Source organism: Crotalus tigris, unplaced genomic scaffold (genome assembly GCF_016545835.1).
Source record: "Crotalus tigris isolate CLP2741 ecotype Arizona unplaced genomic scaffold, ASM1654583v1 scf7180000023764.170092, whole genome shotgun sequence".
In the NCBI taxonomy this organism is placed as follows: Eukaryota; Metazoa; Chordata; class Lepidosauria; order Squamata; family Viperidae; genus Crotalus; species Crotalus tigris.
The window spans coordinates 73294-92765 of NW_024100169.1; the positions used below are offsets into that span (position 1 = coordinate 73294).

The 19472-nt window shown below is 40.6% G+C and overlaps 1 protein-coding gene across 1 annotated transcript; it reads left to right on the forward strand.

The window, feature by feature from the left end:
- The first annotated feature begins 190 nt into the window (after positions 1-190).
- LOC120298178 (vomeronasal type-2 receptor 26-like) lies at positions 191-15435 on the forward strand. The gene is made up of 8 exons (XM_039321631.1): positions 191-552; positions 2458-2625; positions 5998-6192; positions 8148-8325; positions 9218-10078; positions 11125-11352; positions 12018-12144; positions 14534-15435. Exons 1-8 carry the CDS (start codon positions 191-193, stop codon positions 15433-15435), a joined length of 3021 nt encoding a protein of 1006 aa, XP_039177565.1.
- The last annotated feature ends 4037 nt before the right edge of the window (positions 15436-19472 follow it).

The following is a 19472-nucleotide window of genomic DNA, read 5'->3' on the forward strand; positions in this document are numbered from 1 at the left end:
TTGCTTTTTGGGAAAAACAACCATAGTGGTTCTTGCTTTCATGGCCACCAAGCCAGGTTCCAAAACCAGAAAATGGGTTGGGAAAAGGCTGGCTTAAATTATTCTCCTGTCTTGCTCCTTGGTTCAAGTCACAGTTTGTAGTGTGTGGCTGGGAACTTCTCCCCCATTCCCAGATTCTGACATCCATGCAATGTCTGAAGAAACTGTCCTCGAATGTAATGAAGGTTCAGCCATCATGTTTTATACTGCCCTTGGTTTTCTGGGATTCTTGACTGCTATTAGCTTCATGATGGCTTTCCTTACTAGGATGCTACCTGACAGTTTTAATGAAGCGAAATTTATCACTTTCAGCATGCTGGTCTTTTGTAGTGTCTGGATGTCATTTGTTCCAATGTATCTGAGTACCAAGGGGAAGTACACGGTAGCTGTAGAAATCTTCTCCATTTTGGCTTCTGCAGCAGGATTACGGGGCTGCATCTTTTCCCCCAAATGCTACATTATTGTTCTGAGGCCCGAATTAAACAAAAAGGACCAACTAACTAAGAAACAAAAGTAAACATTTTTCTCTGCATTTTATAAAGTGCTGCATTTGCTTCTTTATAGAGTTGTGAGGCTAAAGTCAGGCAGAATACCTGCATGGTTAGAAATTATGCATAATTAAAAACTTAGAAATATGGATTTTGCAGAAATGGAAGCTCTCTTGAAAAATATAATCTGTATATTACCTATTAAGAACTTGTGCAAATAAATAATAGAGAGAGAAAAGAAAGGAAAGCACAGTCAATTAATTCATACATAATGTATGGTAAACTATTTCCTGAATTTTGATGGAAATGTGAAATTTTGAAGAACCAGAATGTCATTGTTTGTTTATTTGTTTTAAAAAGGAGAATGCATTATATTTCTCAATGTTGATTTCTGAAAACCCCATGAAGTCTAGCCACATGGAGATTTTAATTGTTAGGAATGAGAAGTAATAGTATTTGAGGATAAAAATTGGGCCTCCATACATTGTTTTGCAAGATAGATTATATTTATTCCCAAAATATATTTTATAGCACTGGTATCTGATGTATAGTTCATTGTGCTAAACAATTGGATTCCTGGAGCTTAGCAGAAAAATTGGGAGCATCATATGAAAAAAATATCCTTAACAGAACAGAATAACAGAGTTGGAAGGGACCTCTTCTAGTCCAACCCCCTGGTCAGAGACAGGAGTCCCTATACATACCAGACAAATGGCTTCTCGTCTCTTCTTAAAAACCTACAAACCAAAATCCACTTGTTTGTAGTCATACTGAAGAATATAACAACTTTTGAAAAAGTATTCTCCCACCCTATCTCCTAGATCAGTGGTTCTCAACCTTTTTATAGCCGCGATCCCGGTCATAAGTCGAGGACTACCGGCCCGGGAGCGCCGCACATGCATGGTGCTGCCCCCTGTGCCGGCTGAGGTATCACCGGCAAGGGGCGGCGGCAGGCTGGCCTGGGCACTTCTGGGCAGCCGCGGCAGGCAGGGCGACCACTGGCTGGGCCACCAGCTGGCCCAGCCCAAGGCAGGCAGGCCCAGGTGCTCCCGGGTGCCGCGGCAGCAGCGGCAGCAGGGGCAGCAGCGGCGCAGGGTGGCCACCAGCTGGGCCGCTGGCTGGCCCAGCCCAAGGCAGGTAAGGCACCTGCCAGGCCCCACGCATGCCAGCAACCCTCCCTGCACCCGCCGCTGCCCTGCTAGGCTTACTTTGGCCTCCGCCTGTTCAGGGAGGCAGCAGGCAGGCCCAGGCACTCCCAGGCGGCCGCGGCAGCAGCGGCGCAGGGCGACCACTGGCTGGGCCATCAGCTGGCCCAGCCCAAGGCAGGTAAGGCACCTGCTGGGCCCCACGTGTGCCAGCAACACTCCCTACACCCATCGGCCTCCCACCTCCCACCCCCAGCCCTCTTTTACTTACTTTTTAGTTGCTCAGCAGGGAGGGAAGCTCTGCAGACTGTTCCCCTTTTGCAGACTGGGGCTTTTGGCGGGCTCAGCAGGGCAGAGACAGCCCTGGACAATTCCTATTGGCTTTTGAAAGCCAATAGAATTAGACTCTGTTCAAGAGAGTCTATTCTATTGGCTTTCAAAAGCCAATAGAATAAGAGGGAGTAGCAGAGCTAAGGAAAAGGGGGAAAAATGGCGGAAAAAATGGTGGATCGCGTTGTTTGGCGACCCCCGTGAAATGGTCGTTCAACCCCAAATGGGGTCACGACCCACAGGTTGAGAACCGCTGTCCTAGATAAACAGAAAAGAAAGCCACATACAAATCCAGTTTGAAAGGGAGTCAGTTTAGGGGTTTAAAGGCCAGTTGTAGAGGAGGAGTGAATGTCTTGGTGGTATGACACATTCCTTGGGAGCTCCCTAAGGATCATTGCTTTTCAGCTTTTGGGGAGGTCTGCCTGGGTTCCAAACAAACCAGAACTGTCCTGTAGGGACAGTGAAGAAGGGAAGCATAGTTTGGCAGAACAGGAGGGATTGCAATCTCCTGGAGAGCCGATGGAAGCTTCCCAGACCAGCAGTTGTCAGACAGTCATTGTGAGCTGTCACAAGCCGGGCATTCACTTGGAAGAATCAGAAAGCAAAATTGGAGGATCGCCTGGGTGAGCAGATTAAGAGACTGTAAAAGAGGGGGGAAACTTTCTCTCTTAAATGCTGGAAATTGTGGGGGGGATAAGAAGAATCTGAAGCTGTGGAGAAAAGGGGGGAGTGGACTTTTAAGCTGATGTGGGATTTTTCTCTCATTTTTGTTTATTTCCTCTTCTTCTTGGAACATATTGGGATTATAATATCATATTGACATTTGGATTATAAATCATTGAAGAAGATTAAGAAGATTACAACACACTTAACAACAGCCCCCTGAACTTTATAGAGTCCGGTGGTGCAGAAAACACTGGACTCTACAATACAGCAAGATAAATTTAACATGGAACTGAAAAATATGATACAGGCATTACATACAGACTTCAAGGAAGGGGGGAGGATGGGTTGGAGGTTAAATAGCTCAGATAAGTAGAAATAGTTTTATTGCATATAATATTGATGTTTTAATTTGGAGAGAGGAATTGTTCGGGCATTTCCCCTGGACTGCATCTGGAGTGACAAGATAGGAGGAAGGGGAGAAGTAAGTAGGAAGGTTGAGGAGAAGGAGGAGAGGGGGAGAGTGAGGAAGAAGAGGGAAAGAGGGAAGTGAGAGAAGAGGTTAGAGGTGGATGCGGTTTGGGGGGAAATGGGTGAGCAATACCGAAGGTTGTGTGTATAAATTTATTTTACTCTTTATCTGAAGTATTTTTTATGAATGCAATGTAAAATTGAAAATAAAAATTTTTTTACAAAAAAAAAGATAAGATAAGATAACCTTTATTGTCATTTTTATACTGTGGGTACAATGGCACACATCAGAAATGAAATTTAGTTGCCCGTTCTCAAAGTGAAACACATACATGACACACACCTATAACATACTATGAACAACATATGTATAGACTCACATCCCTACATATACCTAGCAAATAAATATTAAATATTGTCCATCTTGAATATGTAACAGAAGGAGGAAGCTTGAGAGTTCGCAAGGTTAATGCTGTATGGAATGAAACTCTGGCTGAATCAGGATGTTCTGCTTCAGAATCCGTGAAGCCTCCTCCCAAAAGGTAACAAGGAAAACAGGTCATGAAGAGGATGTGTAGTGTCCCAGATAATCTTACGGACCCTGCTCAAGCAGCACTTCTGTGCTATGTCCTGGATGGAAGGGAGGGAACTGCCAATTATCTTTTCGGCCATTCTTACCATTCTCTGCACCGCCTTCCTGTCTGAAGCAGTGATGCCTCCAAACCAGACTGTGATGCTGTATGACAGGATGCTCTCGATCGTCCTCCTGTAGAAAGTGGTCAGGACAGGAGAAGGAAGATGTGCTTTTCTCATGCGGCGCAGAAAATGCAGGTGCTGTTGTGCCCGCTTCACCAGTTTCTCACTGTTGAGCGACCAAGTTAGCCTAGTCGTTAGCTGCACACCCAGGAATTTGATGCTGGTAACCGTCTCCACAGGTGAATCATTTATGCACAGAGAAGTGTGGCTGTGCCTGCCTTTTCTGAAATCAACAATGATCTCTTTGGTTTTTCCGGTATTTAAAACTAGGCTGTTTTCCTTATACCAGTTCACCAACCCCTCAACCTCCTTGCGGTAAGCTTCCACCTTGTCATCCTGAATAAGGCCCACTAATGTTGTATCATCTGCAAACTTCACAATATGGTTGGTGGCAAACCTAGCACAACAGTCATGGGTCAACAGGGTGAACAGCAGAGGACTTAAGACACAGCCCTGAGGAGAACCTGTGCTCAAGAAAATGGAATTAGAGGTATTTGTTTCAACTCGCACTTATTGGGGCCTGTTGGTAAGAAAATCAAGAATCCAGTTGCACAAAGGAGTGTTTAAGCCTAAAAGGCCCAGTTTGTCTACTAGATGCTGGGGAATGATTGCGAGAAATAGTGATATTAAAGCAGATTCCAAGAAGAGTGAGAGACTTGAGAAAGGAGTATCAATTTTTGATGAAAGGCTTAATTGAAAAAAGGATAAATTTTAGATGGTTAAAGGCCAGTTGTAGAAGTTTATGTTCAAAGCATTTGTATTACCATATTTTTCCGCCTCCTGGTCAGCCCCATCCCCCACCCACCTAACCAGCATGCATAGTCAGTTCATAGCAGCAGCCTTCCGACCCTGGTAAACAAACCAGCGTGAGCACCGGCATGACAGCAAGGCAAGGGAAGCGAAGACAGGTTTTAAACTCCCCGCCATTTCTCCACACTGATCAGCTGTTCGGTGGAGCGCCGAACAGCTGAGCCTGCAAATCTGGAAGTTCGGCCGGCCGTTATTATCAAGCAGGACAGCTTCGCAGCTACGTTCCATAGGTATGAGCATAAAGGTATGAGGGAGGGAAAGGGCTGTCATTGCCATCCATGCTACTGGTCCCATCTGCTGCCTCCAGACGCCGCCATCCAACAATCTTGCCCCCTCCCCCCTCCCATTAGTGGCAAGCACACAGGGGCTTGACACCTGCACCTGGCAGCATGGCAGCAGCATGTAAAGAACCCACATAGGCATGCCCTGAGCTGCGGAAGTTACCATTATTTTTTAGTGTATAAGATGCTGCACTTGTATAAGACGCACCTGATTTTTGAACAGGGTGTTTGCAGGAAAAATAATGTTTTATACATGGAAAAATATGGTACTTGGTTGTTATTAAGTGGGAGCATGTTGCAATAATAAGAATCAATAAGATCTAACTACCTCTGAATAGAAATTTACTTGAAAAAGAATAAGAAAAAATCTGACTGCAAGTGGCATTGACCAAAAGGGGGGAAAAAATAGAGTCAAAACAACTTAGTCAAGAGCTCCATAAAAATACTGCAGATTACAATATCCAAATGTCCAAGGGTAATTTAAAATATGCTTATGCCCCTTTTAAAGTTTTCTGGTGCCAGGTGATTTTTAGCTAGATAATGTACAAGTCAAAACAATGTACAAAATAAACTTTCACTCATTATGTTATTTACATTCCTTAGATTCTTTCCCTTTGACTGCAATTCATTTTTCTCTTGTTGCTAAAGAAAAAAACACAAACCATTTACACCTGGGTGAGATCAATTATTTTTTCCTGCGACATCAGAAGCTCAAGATATGTTGTGCCTTATAATTGACCATGTTTTAATTTTACTCCTCCGGACACTAGGGAGTTCCAAAGAGCAAAGCAAAATAAAAACTACTCAAGACTGTCTGATGTTATTAATATTTCATGTTCCTAAACACATTCAAATAGGAGGTTAAAGAGCAAGGCTCTGTGATTCTGATTGTTTTTTCTATAATTTTTGCAATCAGATCATCCAAAAGAAAGAGGCAAAATGTTAGATATTCAGAAGCCCTACCAATGATCATTTGGGCAATGCAAATCTTTGATTTGCTATGTTACTCTTCAGGCTATGGGTGATAAAACTGCTTTCTCAGGTCATATGCCATGGCACTAAATGCACAATCAACAACCCTAGTATTAAATACAAGTCTTACCACTCAGGTGATCTCATCATTGGTGGCATTATTTCTCTTATCTACATGATGTCTAACCTAATCACCTTCAAAACAATTCCATCGGAAGAACTTCTTGATGATCCCATGTATGTAGTTATCGTTCTTAATTCTATCAGCTTCCAAATCTTCCTGGATAGTTAGTCAATGTATTTGGAGGAAGGAATAAATGATTGAAACTTAACTTTTATCCCCTTTCAGCTATCCTTTCTCTTCTTGGAGATTCTACTCTGTTTCTTCAATACTTTATAATAATTTGTTAATAGGTTTTTCCCATTTTGTTTTATCTTCATAAAGTTTATAGCAATATATATGGTCTTGCTTAACAGATATCTGAGTTTTGCCCAAGTCTCTGTTTTCCAGCTTTCTAATGCTTCTGTTCCAAATTTCCATGGTACACCAATTCCAAGATAATACTATATATATAGTATACGTGATCAAATCACATTCTGCATAGAGAACATATTTGTGAAATAACACTAAAGTTAAACATTTCATTTTTGAGATGTTCTCTCTATGCAGAATAATTTTTATTGTTTTCATTATACTTTCTAGTTCCATGTCACCTATTTTTTGATGGATTGAAGCTGGATGGAATTCATCAGTGAAGAATAGGAATAGATATTATAGTTGTCCAACCAACTTGTTTTCCATAGGGGAAAGTTTCTATTGTGGTTTATGGCAACCTAACATCTAAGTACACTTTTAAGCTAATGAACATTTCCAGTCTTCATCCCTTTTCTTCAGATATATAGAATAAAGTCCTAAGAGAGGAATTGGGAAATGGAAGTGGAGATAGGGGATGATGCAGCAGAACTATCTAGAAGAATTCCTGAATGATGTCTATGGACATTCTTTAGTCATCCGGGCCATTGTTGTCTCAAAGGTGCTTTTTCAGAAGGCAACTGGACTTTCAGTTTGTTTTTCTTTGAAGAGGAACTGAAGAAGTTTCTTGGATGAGCAGTGAGACATCTTCAAGGAAAAACAAAGAAAGTCCAGTTGTCTTTTAAAAAATCATCTTTTGGACAATTCTTGAAGGTTTACAGTAAGGAAAGATCATTGATTCAGAGGTGAGAGACAAGCAGAATTATTTTACATAATAGGAAAAGTAGCTGCACAAATTGCAAATGTTTTGAGTCAATCCTTTATAAAGAGTCTTTTTATACTAGGTATCTATCTACCTACCTATCTACCTACCTACCTGTCTATCTATCTATCTATCTCAGCAGTTAATTAGGTAGGTGGGTAGAATTCTTACTACCTCATTAATCATTTATTACATGAGAATATTACCTTGAGAAAGGAATCCAATAACACTGGTATAGAGAGGGGAGAGGGAGAAGAAGAATGTGGAAAGAGGGAATAATGGAAAGGAAGGTGAAAGATGCAATCCATTTAAATATGATTGCTTAAAAAACATAAACATGGAAGCATAATATTTTGGGCTTTGCTTAAAATGTAGAAAGAATGTTGCATCTTCCATTGAATGTCTCCATAGCAATTCTGTAGTCTAACCCATCTGCATAATTCTTTTTCTCTATTCAAACACCCTTGACCTCGAAGAGATGGTTTTGTAGGAGTTGGCAATGTTTCCTTTATAGGTTTTAGGTATAACCATTGCTAAAGTGGTTCAGTATAAAACATTTGATCTTTCAAAATAAGAAATAAATATCCCTATGCTATAAAAAAACATTCTAAAAGAGGTAATTAAGAGTACTCAAAGATCAAGATACCAAAGAGGTTATCTGCCAAATAGCTGATTTTATTATGCAATAGGGATGGACAAGTAGTTTCTACAGACTGTCTGGCCTTGGGGGCTCAAAATCTATTTTTGAATCTTGCTATTAACAAAGATTATTAAATTGAAATGTAACAAATTATCTGTGTGGAAATGCAAGTGTTATGACAGAGGCACTACTCTCCCTTAAAGTTTGTTTCTACAGACATATCAGCATATCTTGTCCTTGATCTTTGCTGTAAAGGAAATCAACAAAAATCCTCAGATCTTGCCAAACATCACTCTGGGCTTTGGGATATCTAACAGTTATTTCATGGCAACATGGACCTATCTTGCTTCTATGGAGCTTCTTTCTTCACATGACAAATTTGTTCCCAACTATAAATGTAGCACCCACCAAAATTCAATTTGTGTTATTGCTGGACCAAACTCTCATAACTCTCAAGTTATGACAGACATTCTAAGCATTTACAAGATTCCACAGGTAAGACCTGCTCAAGTAAAAAAAGAAAAATTCTATTTGTAACGTGATTTCCTCTTTAATGACATTTTCTGGATTCATGGTAAACTAAGGTCAATCAGAATGTAACTGACATCTGAATAGACAACACTTTCATATTTTCCAGTCTTGAATAACTGAAAATTGTGCTGAGTTGGAGGATATGGTCTCTATTTTTTTAAAAAAAATGAAAATAAGATTATTCCTCTTGGACTTCTGGACGTTCTATCATTGGATGTTTTCAAGGAAAGTTTGGAAAAAATACATGTCAGAGAGTGTGAGAATTCCTTCCTTAAGGAGAAATTACAACGATCATCAAATTCTGCAAATTGAATCTTATACTGACTATTTAAAACTCTACTTTATCCTGGATATGTATGCAGCAGGGTTGTACCCATCAGAACCAACTATGGGGGGACACTTTACAGAGAACTAGATACTAAATGGTTCAATTAGGCTTTTGTTCCTATACCCAAATTAGATAAAAAACAGTTTTTCAAAGATCCCAAGTACTCCATTTGTGGTAGAAAGGAAATAACAACATTATATAAATCCTGAACATCTACTGTATCAATAGTTTAGACTTCTCTGATGTGCCATAGAGGTTATCTACATAACACTTTATTATTTCCCAAACCTTATATATTATAGCCAAATTGAATATGATCAAATTACATCATAACATTTTTAGAAAAATTTCCAGAAATGGTGACAGTTTAGTTCCATTAACTTCATTGAAATTAAAGGAAGATCTTCCTTGAGTTATGAATAAGCCCTAAAAAATCAAAGCAACAAAAAATAAATCAGTCAAATTTAATCATTTATCACTTATATCAAATACATATACATACATTTTGTATTTTGCTTTTTTCCTAAGCTCACATATGGCTCTGCTCTAGCAATGGATAACATGATTCATACAGCTTTCTTATATCAAATGTATCCAAATGAACATTTTCACATTATGGGGATTCTCCAGTTGCTGCTTCATTTTAAGTGGACTTGGATTGGGATAATTTTTCAAGAAAATGAGATTGGTGAACGATTTCTGAGGGAAGTGCTTATTGTCTTATCCCAATATGGAATCTGCTTTGATTACATTGCAGAGCTTCCAACAGTAACTTTTTCTGATGGGATAGGAGAACAAATCAATACTTTCATTAAATTATGCAAAGTCATTATGAAAAGTACCTCCAGTGTTGCAATTGTATACTCTGAAAACCAGGCCATGGCAGGTTTCAGAACAATCTCCTATGTTTCAGAATATTTGGACAGAACAGTTGAGAGAAAAGACAAAGTTTGGATTTTCCCAGCCCAAATGGAATATACTTCAGTTCCTTTTCAAAGAGATTGGAGAATGGATTTTATTCACGGCGCTCTCTCTTTTGCAGTGTCATCAAAAGAATTATTAGGATTCAATAGATTTCTTCAGATGAGAAACAGTGTTCCAGAAAATGAAGACAGTTTTTCAAGGGCCTTTTGGGAACGAGCCTTTGAATGTTCTTTCTCAAAATCCACTTTAAACCCAGAGTCGGAGAAAAGATGCACTGGGGAAGAGAAGCTGGAGACTCTTCCAGTGTCTGTTTTTGAATTGAGCATGACTGGGCAAAGCTACAGTATCTACAATGCAGTCTATGCTGTGGCACATGCTCTCCAAGCCACGCTTGCATCCCACTCCAAACACAGAGCAAGGGCTGGCAGTGGAAAACATAAACTTTTTAGTCATCAAGTGTGGCAGGTAATCTTCTATATTTATTAATGTAGCAGGGCATGTTGCTTCCATATCTACAACTGTCCACAGGTTATATAGAAACCAATTTAAATATAATGCTGGAGAAATTACTTAGGTGGATGACAATGTCTGCACATTTCTATTCCAGCTTTTTTAAATGCAAAAAGTTAAGTTCCTATGAATATTTAATGCTGAATATTGGAATAATTGGGCTATTATGTGCAGCGTCATAGTGAAAGGCTTCTTTCCTCTTTCCCTCACTTCCTTCTTCGGATTCACTGTATTAGGAGAGTTCTTCTCAACAAGAAAGAAGAGTTCAGTGTCTCTAAGTTAGTGAGAGTGAAAATGAGGCTGTAAGTTGGACCTACCATATCTTGATAGAAGAACTCTTAAAATCCCTATGGTCCATTGGATTCTAGGATTGATTTCTTACCAAATAAAAAATATTTGATGTAGGCTAAATCTCCTAATGAAATAAAATAGTCCACATCATGGTCACCAATGAAATAAAGCCTAAATAAAACTCTGCATACAAATTGCTAGCAATAAGGAATCTTCCCATCATTGATCATTTACCTTACTCCCTGTAGTGTAGCTGTTGGACTCTGTACGAGCTGCAGGTGGGTGCAGATCCACAGGCTTATGGTTCTGGGAAATTTAGACCTGTTCTGTCTGGCCTAGGGTTTCAGAGTTTATAGCCAAAAACCTAGTTCAAAGTATTCATGGCCCAACTCACACACAGGGCCACTCATTAGATCTGTTATTTGCCTGGTGTGGTTGCCAAATGACAAGGAAGGAAGACAACATGCAATTTTTTTGATGGTGGCATGTACTTCTGGGTGATATGCATGAAAAGATGCCTGTTAGCCCATCCTTAGCTGTTTTTTGTCTCTCATGGTGAGTCTTCTGCTGCTTACTGATAGAAGTGACAAATTAACTTTGTTATTAGCATCATATATCAGGAGTGCAACAATATCTTCTGAAATAATATTGCTGTATATTTTGCCATCATTATATATCTTTATTAATTACTCTCATGTTCTTCTCTTGAGCTTCATCGCTATCTGAGAAAAGTCTCATTTAACAACAGTGCTGGAGAAAATATTTTCTTTGACCAGAATGGGAAGGTTGCATCTGGCTTTGATATCATCAACTGGATCACCTTCCCAAATCAATCCTTTCTTAGGATTAAAGTTGGAAAAATAAATCCCTCAACTCAACTTGAAAACCTTCTCTCTCTATCAGCAAATAATATTGCCTGGCCCAACATTTTTAACCAGGTAACTTTTATTTGCCCTGGTTGCGCATTGGTTAGAATGTAGTATTGCAGGCTAATTCGGCTGACCGCCAGCTGCCACAGTTTGACAGTTCAATTCTCACCAACTCAAGGTTGACTTAGCCTTCTATGCTTCCAAAGTCGGTAAAATGGGAACCCAGATTGTTGGGGGCAATATGCTGACTCTGTAAACTGCTTAGAGAGGGATGTAAAGCACTGTGAAGAGGTATATAAGTCTAAGCACTATTGCTATTGTTATTCATTTTTAAGGGATGGTTCAGTCATCATGCTGCAGTTGATGTCCAAATAATGTCTTTGAACAATCACACAAATGAATCAATTACATGAAAAGTAATATTCTTGATGCACAAGACTTTGAAGTGGTCTTGCACCAGGAAAAGTGCAAGACCCACTTCTGAACTAACTAACAGTACTTCTGAACTAACTAACCCTAATTTATGATATCTATCAGGTGAATAGAAGACTTTTCCATTAACAGAGTTTATGATGTCAGAAGGATATTTTAAGGAATAAGCCAAACCTTCTCTGCTAGCACAGAATATTTCATATCTCTAATCAACAATGGAAAGAAAATATTCCTCTACCATGGTAATTTCTTAGATTCCTAATGTTTAAATTCTAAATTTACTGCATTTTCGTTTATAACAGACACAACCTCTTTCTTTGTGTAATGATGATTGCTACCTGGGATACAGCAAGATCAAAATAGAAGGGAAGCAATTTTGCTGCTACAAATGCCTCCATTGCCCAGAAGGGAAAATTGCCAACCAGACAGGTAAGAGAAGCCATTCAAAATGAACTGGTGTCTATTAGCTCTGAAGGTCAATAAGTTCAAAGCGCTACCCAGGATGTTGATGTTGGGGCATTTATCCCTACATATGTTGAGAACAATGATTGTTACCACAACAACCATAGTATTGTTCCAAACATGGCCCAAACTCACAAAATGGCCAATGGCACCTGAACTAGTTTTTATTTCAGAACCTCTAGAATGTCATCTAATTTTTTCCAGGATTAAGGTTATGATGGTTGGAGTTTAAAGCATGGAAGTATGACATATTGTTTTTGTTTAACAGATCCACCATCCTTCTCTTATTTTCTCTTCTATACTTCTATTTTTCATTTCATATTTATTCTGTTTTCATGCTGTAAGCTAGCCAGGGTCCTTTAGAATCAGCAATGACAAAGTAAAACAAAATATATAACTGGTAAAGGATATGAAGGATATCAAACCTCACTGATATAGTCAGATTTCTTTCCAGTCACCATGAGTCTCACTGCCAGTGCCATTAAGATGGACCTAAAAATATGTCCATCCTAGACATTTATGCATACAAACGACTAGTGACATGGAAGTAATCTTTGTGCTTAGGCCAGTGATGGCGAACCTTTTAGAGACCGAGTGCCCAAACCACAACCCCAAACTCACTTATTTATCGCAAAGTGCCAGGGCCGCATCAACATTGTGGTGCCCTTAGGGGGGCCATGGGGACGTGGCCCAATGGGTGGGCATGGCTGCGGTTGTCACGGCAGACTGGGTGGGCATAACTGGGGTGGGCCTGGCCACCTTGATGTTGTTCATGGGAGGGATGCCTGGGGAGCCAGGCAGGGTTGGGGGAGATCCAGGGGATCTCTGGTGGGTGGGGTGGTGGGCAGGAGGCCCAGCATAGATGAGGGAGACACACAATCCTAGTTGGGACTGGGGGACCATGGTGCTGATGGGGATCCGGCTTTCCCTTCTTGGGGTGGCCTTTGCTGGGTGTGGGCAGCACCTCTACTTGAGCTTGTTAGCTGGCTGCTTTGCCTCCTTTGTGCTGGGAGAGCTGCCACTCTGGACAGCAGCGACCTAATGGACCTGTGCAAGCAGCTGGCAGTGGCGGCACGCGTGCCCTCAGAGAAGGCTCTGAGTGCCGCCTCTGGCACGTGTGCCATAGGTTTGCCATCACTGGCTTAGGCCCTCCACCTAAGGAACTCCAAGCCAGCTCTTCAATGGATGGCACATCTTTGAAGAAATATGTGATTCAGTCCTTGTCAGTTCCTGGTTAGCCTACTATGGTTTCTTTCAAAAGAACAGAATACAAACTATGTAGCTCAGGTTTGAACTGTGGAATCATTGGTGCTCTCTAAGCTTAGCTGCTTGTTTGAAGATATTTCACAATCTGGTAGGTAACATCATGAATGCTAATGGGCTTGCTGCCTGTTTATATACATTAGCTTGGCCTGCCAGTGTTGGCTGGAGTTTAGTTTTCTCCTTAATAGTTCCTTGATTAGAGTAACATTTTCTGCTGAGTTCTTTGTCTGGTGTTAATTTTTGCTTATCTGGATATTAGTTGCTGAAGGGGGTATATTCTGGTCTTTTTGTTTCCTCCTTCACTGTTTTATTGTCTTTTTTTGAATGCTGTGTCAGTCTAGTTTATCTCTATTGTACTGATCAGTAGGGCACCATGGGCAACACAGTGTAGAACAATCTACTAAATATGAGCTGATAAATTTTGCCATAATAATTCCTATTAATATGTTATTGCACAATGAGCATAGAATACAGATAACTTTTTCCAACCCAGAAGCTTCTTAAGAGGAAGGATATTCTGTGGTTTTCTTTTATCTTTTCTCCTCCCTGTCAACTCTGCAACAAACCTGCATGAAGCCATTTGGCTCGTTTTTGGTTGTCACCAGAATGGGAAGGTGGTCGTGGAATTTTTTGGCTAACTTAAACAATTCTGTCCCTCCTTGTTGGTCACCTCTACATGGTGACTTTTGACCCTTTTCAGGGCCCCCCAGTGATGCAAAACTGGACATGGGAGATGAAGCTCCTCTCCCAGGCATCCATGGCGGCTGTGGTAAACCGGAAGTCTCCGAGAAAAAGATTATTACACTCTTCACACAGTGTAATACCAAGATTTCCTTCCTCTAAAGCAATAGTGTGAGTTGGAGATTCAATTCAATTTCAAATTACAAATAGAATGAAATGATATGAGTAATTTTCAAGGACTTGTTCTCAGATAAATTAGATTGAAAACTAACCTAGCCAAATAAATAAGATTTTAAATTCCCAAATTCCCAGACTCACAGATGAATGTCTGGAAAATTCAGCCACTAAAATATATTACTTCTGAACATTGCTGATGACAGAGCTAACCTGACAACAGTGTTTCCTCTTTCAGGTTTAGATGACTGTTTCCCATGTCCTGAAGAAAACTACCCTAACAAGGACCAGACTCTGTGCCTTAAGAAACATACAACATTCTTATCTTACAAAGAACCCTTGGGAACCACTTTAACCAGTATCGCTTTCTTCTTTTCTTTCATCTCAGTTGTGGTCTTGGGGATCTTCATTAAAAACCAGGAAACTCCCATAGTCAAAGCCAACAACAGAAGCCTCACCTACATTCTTCTCATTGCCCTCCTGCTTTCTTTTCTTTGCAGTTTGCTCTTCATTGGGCAACCTAACCAAGCAAAATGTCTCATGCGACAAACTGCTTTTGGCATCATCTTCTCTGTCACCCTTTCTTGCATTTTGGGGAAAACAACCATAGTGGTTCTTGCTTTTATGGCCACCAAGCCAGGTTCCAAAACCAGAAAATGGGTTGGGAAAAGGCTGGCTTATACTATTCTCCTGTCTTCCTCCCTGGTTCAAGTCACAATTTGTAGTGTGTGGCTGGCAACTTCTCCCCCATTCCCAGATTCTGACATCCACTCGATGTCTAAAGAAACTGTCCTCGGATGTAATGAAGGTTCAGCCATCATGTTTTATACTGCCCTTGGTTTTCTGGGATTCTTGACTGCTATTAGCTTTATGGTGGCTTTCCTTGCTAGGAAGCTACCTGACAGTTTTAATGAAGCCAAATTTATCACTTTCAGCATGCTGGTCTTTTGTAGTGTCTGGATGTCTTTTGTTCCAACCTATTTGAGCACCAAGGGGAAGTACATGGTAGCTGTAGAAATCTTTTCTATTTTGGCTTCTGCAGCAGGATTATTGGGCTGCATCTTTTCCCCCAAATGCTACATTATTGTTCTGAGGCCCGAATTAAACAAAAAGGAACAATTAACCAAGAAACAAAAGTAAATTTTTTTTTCTGAGTTTTATAAAGTGCTGCCTCTTTATAGTGCCTATGAGATTAAAGATAGGCAGTTCAATCTGTTTTTTACCTTTTGAAATTTCTGCTTTTTATTTCTGTTCTGTCCCTCAGGCCAATCTAAGAAGAGGAAATAAATGCCTTTTCGTTTACTGTTTTCTCAGCTGCTGCCGCCTATCTAATTTTTCCCTTCAGCAGGGCAGGCTGTCTTAAAAGAGAAGTTATCTTCTGGTTGGTGATTCAATTATAAGGGATGTAAATTTAGAAAAGGACACAGAGGTTTCAAAAGGGGGCAGTTGTCTCCCAGGTGCTACTGCCAGTAGGGACAAGAAGCGTATTTGTAAAATAATCAAGAATGCCAGCAAGGACTGTGATGTGGAGGCTATTGTACATCTTAGCACTAACGATCTGTCCCAAAAAGATGTACTCTCTGTGCAGAATGATTTCCAGAGCCTGGGGCAGGAACCTAGCAGAATAGGCTGTAGGCTTATTTTTTCAGAGGTTTTACCAGTGTATAAGGAGCAAAATGGAAAAGGCCAGCGTACAGCACAATTCAATATGTGGCTAAAGGAGTGGAATAAAGGGGAAGGCTTTGGATATATTAGTCACAATGTCAGCAGCTGGTCCAATGAAAAAAATGTACAAAAGAGAGGGTTTGCATCAATCAAAGAAAGGAATTGAGTTACTCGGCTATAAATTCACACATTTTCTGGAGGAATATTTAAACTAAACAGCAGGGACAGTGAGCTAAGTGATACAGAACATCACTGTCCCTGGCAATCTAAGCATTATGGGGCTGTCAGTGCATGTAACATAGATATGTGTGTGGACAAGAATATCAACCTTGCTGTCAAGCAAAATCAAGCTCTTAATAGCGAGTGCCACACAAAGTGTACTAACCAAATAGCTGGTAAGACAATAGGGGAACTTAGGCACCACACAGGTTATGTAGAAAGTAAACACAGGGTCGGTCATAAAGGTCTCAAATGTCTATACATCAATACACAGAGTATGAACAGCAAACAGGGTGAACTAGAAATTCAGGTTAATGAGGACAGATATGATATTGTTGCCATTACGGAAACATGGTAGGATGAAACCCACAAATGGAACACACAGCTAGAGGGATTTAAATTATGTAAAAAAAAAACCAGACCAAATAAAAGAGGAGGTGGAGTTGCTCTCTATATAAGAAACAACTACATCTCTACAGAAATAGAGCACAACAATGATGAAAACTGTCTCAAATACATTTGGGTCAATATAAAAGGGGGAAAATGACATTGCCATAGGTGTATACTATAGGCCACCCAACCAAACAGAGGAATAGATGATTTTTTTGCTAGTCAGTTAACTAAGGTATGTAGGAAGCACATCACAATAGTAATAGGGGACTTTAATTACCCTGACATCAACTGGGAGACAAACTCTGCACCAAGTGGAAGATCAAACAGATTCCTGACAAACCTAGCAGACAACGTTGTCTCCCAAAAAGTAGAGAAGGGAACCAGGGGATTAGCCATTTTGGATCTAATTCTCACTAACAGAGATGAAATGATAGAAGGTGTTGAAGCCATAGGAACCTTGGGAGGAAGTGATCACGCAATATTGGAATTCAACATTATGGAAGCACAAGCAATAGAACACAGTCAAACTAGAGACTTGGACTCCAAGAGAGCTAATTTCAATAAACTTAGAGAGGGTTTAGGAAGGATTCCATGGATGAGAATCCTCCAGGGGAAAACAACTCAAGAAGCTTGGGAAATTTTGAAAAGTGAGATAATAAAAGCCCAGTCTAGCACAATACCAACAAAGAGGAAAAATAACAGCTTTCAAAAAAAAAAAACCAGCATGGATGCATAAGGAACTCTCTGAAAAATTGAAAGATAAAAAAGGACAAGTATAGAAAGTGGAAAGAGGGACACATAACTAAGTCAGAATATCAGCAAATAGCCTGAGCCTGCAAAGATGAAGTGAGGAAAGCTAAGGCTCAAAATGAACTAAGGCTTGCGACCAAAGTCAAAAATAACAAAAAAAGCTTCTTTCAACATGTAAAAAACAAGAAAAAAGTGAAGGAAATGATTGGTTCATTAGTGGGTGAAAGTGGCAAGAAGATGACAAGCAACAGAGAGAAAGCAGAACTATTTAACTTGTTTTTCGCATCTGTCTTTACACAAAGAGAAAAAACAGACCAAGTTATCAAAAATAATGCCATAAAAAACAGAATAGAAAAACAAGTTAAGATAGGCAAGAAAATGGTAAGTGAGCACCTGTCCAGCCTAGATGAGTTCAAATCACCAGGATCAAATGGAGTACACCCCAAGTTTCTCAAGGAACTGGCAGATGTGTTCTCAGAACCACTGAACTATATTTTTCAAAGATCCTGGAGGACTGGGGAACTACCAGAGACTGGAAAAAAGCTAATGTAGTTCCCATCTTCAAAAAAAGTAAAACGAAATGGATCCAGAAAATTACAGACCTATCAGCCTGACCTCAATACCTGGGAAGATTCTGGAAAAAATAATCAAACAATGAATCAGTGAACTACTACTACTACTACTACTACTACTACTGCTACTACTACTACTACTACTACTACTACTACTACTACTAATAATAATAATAATAATAATAATAATAATAATAATAAAGTGGAAGGGACCTTGGAGATCATAGAGTCCAACCCCCTGCTCAGGCAGGAAACCCTACACCATTATGGACAAATGGCTGTCCAGTATCTTCTTAAAAACTTCCAGTGTTGGAGCATTCAACACTTCTGGAGGCAGGTCGTTCCATTGGTTAATTGTTCTAACTGTCAGAAAATTTCTCCTTAGTTCTAGGTTGCTTCTCTTCTTGATTAGTTTCCATCCGTTGCTTCTTGTCCTGCCTTCAGGAGCTTTGGAAAATAGCTTGACTCCCTATTCTTTGTGGTAGCCCCTGAGATATTGGAACACTGCTGTCATCTCCCCCCTTGTCCTTCTCTTTGTTAAACTAGACATACCCAATTCCAGCAACCATTCCTTATATGTTTTAGCCTCCAGTCCCCTAATCATCTTTGTTGCTCTTCTCTGTACTCTTTCTAGAGCAGGGGTGTCAAACTCAATTTCATTGAGGGCTGCATCAGCATTGTGGCTGCCCTTGGGGGGCTGGTTGGGTGCGGCCTACTGGGTGGGTGTGGATGGAGTGGGTGTGGCCTACTGGGTGGGCATAGCCAGCTCTACATCGTTCGCGTCAAGGGTGCCTGTGGGGGCTTGGGCAGGAGTGGGACAGATCTGAGGGTATTTAGCAGAAGGGGGTGGGACCGGGGCAAGCACCAAGGCATGGTCCATTTCTTCATTCCTTACAAAAGGTGACACCTTCCCAGCATGCACCCAGGGGGCAGGGCCAATACAGCAGGGGCTGGTTCCTCGCTGTTTCTAGACGGCCTTGTGGAGCTAAGACTGAATGCGTTTCAGCATAGATGGCCACCACAAAATTTTACAGGGCCAAGGCAGTGGGGGCCGTTCCCTCATGGTTTCCAGGATGGCTTCATGGGCCACATGAAATCACTTCACGGGCCGCATCCGGCCCTCGGGCCTTGTGTTTGACATGTCTGTTCCAGAGTCTCAGCATTTTTTTACATCGTGGTGACCAAAACTGAATGCAGTATTCCAAGTGTGGCCTTACCAAGGCATTGTAAAGTGGTATCAATACTTCATGTGATCTTGATTCTATCCCTCTGTTAATGCAGCCCAGCATTGTGTTGGCTTTTTGGCAGCTGCAGCACATTGCTGGATCATAATTAAATGATTGTCCATTGTCTCACAGTTACTACTATTGAGCAAGATAACCCCTATACTATACCTGTACATTTGGTTTTTCTTGCCAAAATGTAGAACCTTACTTTTTTCACCATTGAATTTCATTTTGTTAGATAACGCCCAGTGTTCAAGTCTGTCCAGGTCCTCCTGTATCTTAAGCCTGTCTTCTGGAGTGTTGGCTATTCCTGCCAGCTTGGTGTCGTCTGCAAATTTGATGAGTTCCCCAT

Coding starts and splice junctions, on each gene's coding strand:
- LOC120298178 (XM_039321631.1), top strand. CDS start 191: ATGTCTGAAGAAACTGTCCTCGAATGTAATGAAGGTTCAGCCATCATG. Junction 10,079..11,124: donor TTAGTCATCAAGTGTGGCAG/GTAATCTTCTAT, acceptor TCTTCTCTTGAG/CTTCATCGCTATCTGAGAAA. Junction 12,145..14,533: donor GAAAATTGCCAACCAGACAG/GTAAGAGAAGCC, acceptor TTCCTCTTTCAG/GTTTAGATGACTGTTTCCCA.